General features: G+C 45.0%; 1 protein-coding gene across 1 annotated transcript in view; it reads left to right on the top strand.

The window, feature by feature from the left end:
• The first annotated feature begins 828 nt into the window (after positions 1-828).
• Positions 829-9,275, top strand: part of LOC311245619 (plasmolipin-like) — a 48,056-nt gene continuing 39,609 nt past the window's right edge. Inside the window, exons 1-2 of the mRNA XM_084335528.1 lie at positions 829-1,441; positions 8,460-8,630. Coding sequence (XP_084191654.1) covers positions 1,280-1,441; positions 8,460-8,630 — 333 coding nt within the window. The 5' untranslated portion in view covers positions 829-1,279. The remainder of the gene's footprint in view (positions 1,442-8,459; positions 8,631-9,275) is intronic.

The following is a 9,275-nucleotide window of genomic DNA, read 5'->3' as shown; positions in this document are numbered from 1 at the left end:
CTATCTCTGATTTCCAACAGGTGGTTCATGTTAATAATCTTACTGATCTGAGCTCTGTCTTTAGCCCCTCCCCCTCCACCGTCCCTCTGTACCTTCCTTACCTCCTAATGCATGAACAAATAATAATGCTAACATCAAACGCCTATCTATAATGCACCAATATTTACCTCCTTCATCCCCCTCCCTCCCTATCTCAGTCCATCCGTCCCTCATTCTCTCTCCCTCCCTTCTCTCTCCCTCTCCTCTGTTCTCTCTCATCTGTTCTCTCTCCCCCTCCCTCTCTCTCATCTGTTCTCTCTCATCCCTCTCTCCCCCCTCTCTCCCTCCTTTATCACCCCTCCCTCTCTCCCTCCTTTCTCTCTCCTCAGTTCTCTCTCTCCTCCCTCTCTCCCTTCTTTCTCTCCCTCCCTCCCTCTCTCCCTTCCCTCTCTCCTCTGTTCTCTCTCTCTTCCCTCTCTCCCTCCTTTATCTCCCCTCCCTCTCTCCTCTGTTCTCTCTCTCCCTCCCTCTCTCTCCTCTGTTCTCTCTCTCCTCTCCTCTCTCCCTCCCTCCTTCCCCAGACGATAACAGAGCGGTTTGGCCCCACCTCCACCACACACCTGCTGGAGACGCACAGAGCAGCAGATGGGAGGCGCCTGAGAGAGAGAGAGAGAGAGAGAGAGAGAGGTCTCCTGTTTGCTCAGGTGACGACATCATCATCTCTGTTCTGTAGCCAAGTTACCTGGAACTTTGTTTTACAACCTATATTCTACTTTACAACAAGAATTCAAGGTTTTGGACAACGGTTGGAACACAGGGATTTGATTATTTTATTGAGGTTGGGCTGTTTGTAGGCTACTGAGCTGTTTGTAGGCTACTGATCTGTTTGTAGGCTACTGGGCTGTTTGTAGGCTACTGTAGGCTACTGAGCTGTTTGTAGGCTACTGAGCTGTTTGTAGGCTACTGGGCTTTTTGTAGGCTATTGTAGGCTACTGAGCTGTTTGTACTGAACAGTTTGTACTGCGCAGCACAGCTGACCAACAGTTCTCTTTTGACATCTTTATCTTCCAATTGGTTTCTTTGCATCATTTCCTGACGGACGGCGGTTGGATTTACAGTAAGCAGCCTGTCTCATCGACAACAAGGTAACCGAGCCACGGCAAGAAAGAGCACCGTGGGAAGTGAACCAAGATTCTGTGAACGGAGGTTTCTGTGTGGTGCTGCTCAGAATAAACCCAAACCCCAGACTCCTCTAAAGCAGGCGTTTCTCTGGGTAGTCGGTGGACACAGGACGGTCATCATGGAAGACTTCCCGTCCAAGGTGGCCACGGAGACCAGCGCGGCCCAAGCCCAACCCCAGGGTGGGGGCAACAGTTTGAGGGGCCTGGCCGCAGACGCCGCCAGCCGGGTGGACATGGCCTTCCTCAAGAGCATCCGGGCCTGGCTCATGCTGGCAGAGATGGTGAGTGGTTTCACTGGAAGACACTAGTGGTGCTCTGTTCTGTTCTGTTCTGTTCTGTGTCTGTTCTGTTCTGTTCTGTTCTGTTCTGTTCTGTTCTGTTCCGCTCTGTTCTGCTCTGTTCTGCTCTGTTCTGCTCTGTTCTACTCTGCTCGGTTCTGCTCTGTTCTGTTCTGTTCTACTCTGCTCTGTTCTGCTCTGTTCTGTTCTGCTCTGTTCTATTCTGCTCTGCTCTGCTCTGCTCTGTTCTGTTCTACTCTGTTCTGTTCTGCTTTGTTCTGTTCTGTTCTGTTCTGCTTTGTTCTGTTCTGTTCTGCTCTGTTCTACTCTGATCTGTCCTACTCTGTTCTGTTCTGTTCTGATCTGTTCTGTTCTGCTCTGCTCTGTTCTGTTCTGTTCTGCTTTGCTCTGCTCTGTTTTGTTCTGCTCTGTTCTGCTCTGTTCTGCTCTGCTCTGCTCTGCTCTGTTTTGTTCTGTTCTGTTCTGTTCTGTTCTGTTTTAGGACCAGTACCCTGGCCACAGTTAGCATGTGTCTTCTAAAAGGTTTTAGGACCAGTACTCTAACCCTGGCCACAGTTAGCATGTGTCCTCTAAAAGGTTTTAGGACCAGTACTCTAACCCTGGCCACAGTTAGCATGTGTCCTTTAAAAGGTTTTAGGACCAGTACTCTAACCCTGGCCACAGTTAGCATATGTGTCTTCTAAAAGGTTTTAGGACCAGTACTCTAACCCTGGCCACAGTTAGCATGTGTCTTCTAAAAGGTTTTAGGACCAGTACTCTAACCCTGGCCACAGTTAGCATATGTGTCTTCTAAAAGGTTTTAGGACCAGTACTCTAACCCTGGCCACAGTCGTGGAAAGTAACAAAGTATTTTTACTCAAATACTGTACTTAAATATAATGGTGATGTAGGTGTAACGGGGAAGCCCGTGGGTATGTCCACAGTCACGGAAACAGGTGTGTTGACGAGTGACTGTGGCAGTGCGGGCTGGTAAATTAAACTCACTTCCCCATAACAGGGTTAACAGACGCATAGGTACGGTAGTTAGGAGTGAATTCACTTCTTAGTGCAGCGGCCTGTGTCGTCGCCTGCGGACGCGGGAGCCCCCTCTTCGACTCCCCCTCGGGACATTCTCATTTAACATCAAAACACAACGCAGACCAATATGATCCGTCACAGTGGTGCCCAGTGACCCGGATGTCCTGAGGGGCGTGAGTTTAGGGAGGTGAGTGTAACGGGGAAGCCTGTGGGTATGTCCACAGTCATGGAAACAGGTGTGTTGACGAGTAACTGTGGCAGTGCGGGCTGGTAAATTAAACTCACTTCCCCATAACAGGGTTAACAGACGCATAGGTACGGTAGTTAGGAGTGAATTCACTTCTTAGTGCAGCGGCCTGTGTCGTCGCCCGCGGACGCGGGAGCCCCCTGTTCAACTCCCCCTCGGGACATTCTCATTTAACATCAAAACGCAACGCAGACCAATATGATCCGTCACATAGGCTACTTAGGTACTTTACCAAATTAACAGTATTTTTACTCCACTACATCTATCTGTACTTTTACTCCACTACATCTATCTGAACCCATCAGTTACTAGTGACTTGGAAGAAAGATATTTTGCATAGAAAACAAGGAAGACATTGATGAAGATAATGTGAGTGTTAAGCCTGCCAACTTCAAGAGGATGTAATCAGAGCAGCATAACTGGACTAGGGGTAGAGGCTCTGTGTAGGAGTGTGTTTCAGGCTGTGTGACGTACAGGCGTAGAGACGGCTCTGTGTAGGAGTGTGTTTCAGGCTGTGTGACGTACAGGCGTAGAGACGGCTCTGTGTAGGAGTGTGTTTCAGGCTGTGTGACGTACAGGCGTAGAGACGGCTCTGTGTAGGAGTGTGTTTCAGGCTGTGTGACGTACAGGAAGCTCTGTGTAGGAGTGTGTTTCAGGCTGTGTGACATACAGGTGTAGAGGCAGCTCTGTGTAGGAGTGTGTTTCAGATTGTGTGACGTACAGGTGTAGAGGCAGCTCTGTGTAGGAGTGTGTTTCAGATTGTGTGACGTACAGGTGTAGAGGCAGCTCTGTGTAGGAGTGTGTTTCAGGCTGTGTGACGTACAGGAAGCTCTGTGTAGGAGTGTGTTTCAGGCTGTGTGACGTACAGGTGTAGAGCTCTGTGTAGGAGTGTGTTTCAGATTGTGTGACGTACAGGTGTAGAGGCAGCTCTGTGTAGGAGTGTGGATTAAGTTGTGAGGTTAGAATAGAGAGGCCTTGCACGGAACATTTGTGTGGTTCTCTTAAATCCACGAACCATTGACCTCTACAGGTTATGTTACGATACACTGCCTGAAACAAAAAACGGACCTCCACGACCAAATTAGATTGAAAGAAAATTATGTAATAACTTTGAATTGTATGTATACATAGTATCACAAATAGCCAAATATTCAGCTTGTCTGAACATTTAGGAGTTATGCAGTGATGTAGTTATCTCTTTTGTGTGTGTAAGGAAACCACACCTTTATGGCGTTCATCGTCGTTTCCATGGACACAGTGAATAAACAAGGCTGCACAGACGCCGTGAAGTGACATTTTAAAACACATTTTCAGTTCTTATTTATAAAGCTGACTTAAAAAAAGATAATGGGGGTAATTCATATACTATTATGTATTCAGTATGTTAAGTAAGGGATAATGTATAGCTACGAGGTCATTGTCGCAAAATAATTGACCGACACGTAGTTTAAAATACCGAGCCGCTTCGGCGAGGTGTTTTAAACGTCAGTGAAGGTCAATTATTTTGCGACAATGACCGAGTAAAGCTATACATTATCCCGCTTATTACATGGCTAACTTACTAACAATATACCTAATTCATTTGACAAATCGCAGTTGTTCTGTGGCTCTGTCAGCCCAAATAAAGTGATTATTATTATCGCGGGCAGCCTCTGTTCTGGCTCCGCTGTAATACACACACTCCGCTGTCAGTGCAGTCGCGGCAGGTGTGTCTGATTTGCTGCACTGATGTGGGCTTGATTGCGAACAGCTGCGCACATCGGTCATTATTGTCCCACAGCGGTCATTATTGAAAAATAATGACCGCTGTCGGGGGGCTATTGACCAATCACAAGCAAGCATTTCGGCGAATGTGAAAACGCCATGTAATAAGGAACAATAATTAGGAAACATGATGACCTTCTAGATCTGCAGCCTCTGGTCTCCTTTAGGAAACACCTTCTAGATCTGCAGCTTCTGGCCTCCTTTAGGAAACATCATGACCTTCTAGATCTGCAGCCTCTGGTCTCCTGGGAGCTTAGACTGCAGATTCGTCTCACTTTGTTCTTCCAATAAATCTGTTATGTTTGAGTACTCATTAGCTTATACGAGTAAAGCTGTCTTGTTTGAGTGGGTAGGTAAAGAGCATTTATGAGGGTGAACACCAGAAAAGCAGCTGGCCCAGATGGGATAACAGGACGTATACTTAAGTCCTGTGCTAACCAGCTAGCCCCAGTGTTCACCACCATATTCAATCTATCCCTGGCTGAGTCCGTGGTCCCTGCCTGCTTCAAGGTGTCCAAAAAAAAAATCCTCTCCAGCAGGCCTTAATGACTACAGACCGGTGGCACTCACCTCTGTGGTCATGAAATGTTTTGAGAGGATGGTTAAGGATTACATTGTGCCTCCCTCCCCAGTGATATGGACCCTTTGCAATTTGCATACAGGTCAAACGGGTCCACTGACGATACGGTCTCTCAGGTACTACACAACACCCTCTCTCACCTAGACAGCCAGAAGGGGGGCTATGTGAGACTGTTGTTCATTGACTATTATGCTCAGCGTTCAACACCATAGTCCCCACCAGACTGGTGGACAAGCTGATTGAGCTGGGTCTGAGCTCCGCTCTGAGCGCCTGGATACTGGACTTTCTGAGTGAAAGGCCTCAGGTGGTCAGGGTGGGGGGTCAGACCTCCAACACCATCACCCTGAGTATCGGGTCCCCCCAGGGTGTTCTGAGCCCCCTGCTGTATTCTACACACTCTCTACAGTACACACATGACTGTGTGGCCAGGTTCAGCTCCAACTCCATAGTGAAGTTTGCGGACGACACAGTGGTGGTGGGGCTGATCTCTGACAACGACGAGAAGGCCTACCGGGAGGAGGTTGATGTACTGGCACGCTGGTGTCAGGACAACAGCCTGCTCCTGAACATTGATAAAACCAAGGAGCTGATCGTGGATTTTAGGAGAACACAGCAGGACACACACACACCACTGTGGATAAACGGGGCTACCGTGGACAGGGTGAGCACCTTTAAGCGGTGTTGTACCTGAACGCGTTGTGTGTGTGTGTGTGTGTGTGTGTGTGTGTGTGTGTGTGTGTGTGTGTGTGTGTGTGTGTGTGTGTGTGTGTGTGTGTGTGTGTGTGTGTGTGTGTGTGTGTGTGTGTGTGTGTGTGTGTGTGTGTGTGTGTGTGTGTGTGTGTGTGTGTGTGTGTGTGTGTGTGTGTGTGTGTGTGTGTGTGTGTGTGTGTGTGTGTGTGTGTGTGTGTGTGTGTGTGTGTGTGTGTGTAACCCTAACTAATCTTTTTTTTTTAATATATATCTGTTTATTGGGTTTTTTTCCAGTGCAACCAACATTTACAAATGATATGTACTTGAAAATGTTCTATTTGAAACACAAAACAGAATACAAAGGACAGCAGACATCAAGACAAAGTGACAGGCAGACAAACAAAAACTGTTTCAGAGAGAGATTATAGTAATGGTAATAAGAAATATATATAAAAAAAATTAAAATAAAGTAAATAATAATAAATAAAAATTAAAAGTAATTTTTTTTTATTTTTTTTTAAACAAGTTGATACATTTGAAAAGGTGAGTACAGCGATTAATAGGTCAACCAACTCTGGTGTTGATTTGGTGCATCAAAGGAGAAAGTTTGAAGGGGAGGGATGAGTGGGTAGTGTACCAAGGGTATTGTGTGAGTGAGTATCAGTCTGGGATCCTCTCAACATAGGAAAAGAAGGGAGCCCACATAGAAGTAGATCCTCTGTAACCTTACTGTCATGCATTTGTCCTAATAAACTAACCTACACTGTAGCACGCAACACTTTGATGAACATCGTTACTCAGCTGATAGAGTTGTGCCCTTCCTGATGACTTGTCGTACAGAACTTGTAAGTCGCTTTGGATAAAAGCGTCAGCTAAATGACTAAATGTAAATGTAAATGTAAATTTAGTTTATATTCCATATATTTTTTTTCCCGTCAATGTCGCACCAAAAACAACCAAATCAAATTCCTTGTACTATGTGAAAATTACTTGGCAATACAGACCTTTCTGATTCTGATTCTGATAGTAAGAAGTAAGATACTATCACACCTCTATAGCGGTTCCAATAGTGAAGAAAACATATAAAATGCCATAAAATACTCAAGAGAAGTACAAATATCTCAAACCCTCAGTCTTTGTATAATTGTTCAGATGCAGTCTGTACCTATAGCAGTTTGTACCTATAGTAGTCTATCTATAGCAGTCTGTACCTATAGCAGTCTGTACATATAGCAGTCTGTACCTATAGCAGTCTGTACATATAGCAGTCTGTACCTATAGCAGTCTGTACCTATAGCAGTCTGTACATATAGCAGTCTGTACATATAGCAGTCTGTATCTATAGCAGTCTGTACCTATAGCAGTCTGTACCTATAGTAGTCTATCTATAGCAGTCTGTATCTATAGCAGTCTGTACATATAGCAGTCTGTACATATAGCAGTCTGTACATATATCAGTCTGTACCTATAGCAGTCTATCTATAGCAGTCTGTATCTATAGCAGTCTGTACATATAGCAGTCTGTATCTATAGCAGTCTGTACCTATAGCAGTCTGTACATATAGCAGTCTATCTATAGAAGTCTGTACATATAGCAGTCTATCTATAGCAGTCTGTACCTATAGCAGTCTGTACATATAGCAGTCTATCTATAGCAGTCTGTACCTATAGCAGTCTGTACCTATAGCAGTCTGTACATATAGCAGTCTGTACATATAGCAGTCTGTATCTATAGCAGTCTGTATCTATAGCACATCAGTCTATTCATAGCAGTCTGTATCTATAGCAGTCTGTATATATAGCAGTCTGTATCTATAGCAGTCTGTACCTATAGCAGTTTGTATCTATAGCAGTCTGTACATATAGCAGTCTGTATCTATAGCAGTCTGTACCTATAGCAGTCTATCTATAGCAGTCTGTACCTATAGCAGTCTATCTATAGCAGTCTGTACCTATAGCAGTCTGTACATATAGCAGTCTGTATCTATAGCAGTCTGTACATATAGCAGTCTGTATCTATAGCATTCTGTATCTATAGCAGTCTGTATCTATAGCAGTCTATCTATAGCAGTCTGTATCTATAGCAGTCTGTATCTATAGCAGTCTGTATCTATAGCATTCTGTATCTATAGCAGTCTGTATCTATAGCAGTCTGTATCTATAGCAGTCTATCTATAGCAGTCTGTACCTATAGCAGTCTGTATCTATAGCATTCTGTATCTATAGCAGTCTGTATCTATAGCAGTCTATCTATAGCAGTCTGTACATATAGCAGTCTGTATCTATAGCAGTCTGTACATATAGCAGTCTGTATCTATAGCAGTCTGTATCTATAGTAGTCTGTATCTATAGTAGTCTGTATCTATAGTAGTCTGTATCTATAGCAGTCTGTATCTATAGCAGTCTGTACCTATAGCAGTCTGTATCTATAGCAGTCTGTATATATAGCAGTCTGTATATATAGCAGTCTGTACCTATAGCAGTCTGTACCTATAGCAGTCTGTATCTATAGCAGTCTGTATCTATAGCAGTCTGTATCTATAGCGGTCTGTATATATAGCACAGCAGACTACCTACATGCCCCTCCAGCTATACAACATAACATACTAAAGGTAAAGAGGAAATATAAAAAGCACAATATGGCCTCTAATATTTAGTCTCTCTCTCTCTCTCTCTCCCCCCCCCCCCCCCTCTCTCTATAGATTATGGGGCTGCTCCAGTGGGCTCTGATAGCCAGTTCATACTATGCCACATCAGCGTACGGCTGGGTGATGTTTGTGGCCGTCACCCTGTGGCTGTTAACCACCATCCTCTTCTTCATCCTGCTGACTGGAGTTCACCAGAAGCTACCCTTCGTCCCCTGGGACCTGACGGTAGGTAGAGGGAGGGAGGGGGGGCTGACTTGGCCCCCAGGCGGTATAGGGAGGTGTAGTCTGACGTCACTTTGGACCGCCTGCGAGGTCCACCCGGATTTATCATTGGGAAAATGGATTATCGGCTTATTGTAACAATTCTGCCTCATGATCATTGAAGTTGTGTGTACTCACGATACCAGAAGTACGTCTTGGTGGGATTCTCTCTAGAACTCCTTGGAAACTCCCACAAACAATGGCGTAGTCGGAAAAAGTATAGTTGGTGTTATTTATTCGCCGGCCTCCCACAGTGCAGAGGTGACATTATTTAAAAAAACAGTGACACAACAAAATACACTATACCTACAATACAAAATGAGTTCCACAATAACTCACAATAATACACAGAACTAACAAAACACTTATGGACCCAGGTGAAGACTCCTCTGTTTGTCTGTTTGGCCAAAACGGCCCTCATGTACAGTACCTGGTAGCCTCACATCAGGCTTCACACAGGTGCCACACATCATTAACTAACACTTCCTACACAGGTGCCACACATCACTAATTAACACTTCCTACACAGGTGCCACACATCATTAACTAACGCTTCCTACACAGGTGCTACACATCATTAATTAACACTTCCTACACAGGTGCTACACA

The sequence above is a fragment of the Notolepis coatsorum genome (genome assembly GCF_963971535.1).
Source record: "Notolepis coatsorum genome assembly, chromosome: 18".
NCBI classification, from domain to species: domain Eukaryota; kingdom Metazoa; phylum Chordata; class Actinopteri; order Aulopiformes; family Paralepididae; genus Notolepis; species Notolepis coatsorum.
The sequence above is the reverse complement of the archived record's forward strand: the minus strand, read 5'-3'. Positions and strand labels throughout refer to the sequence as shown.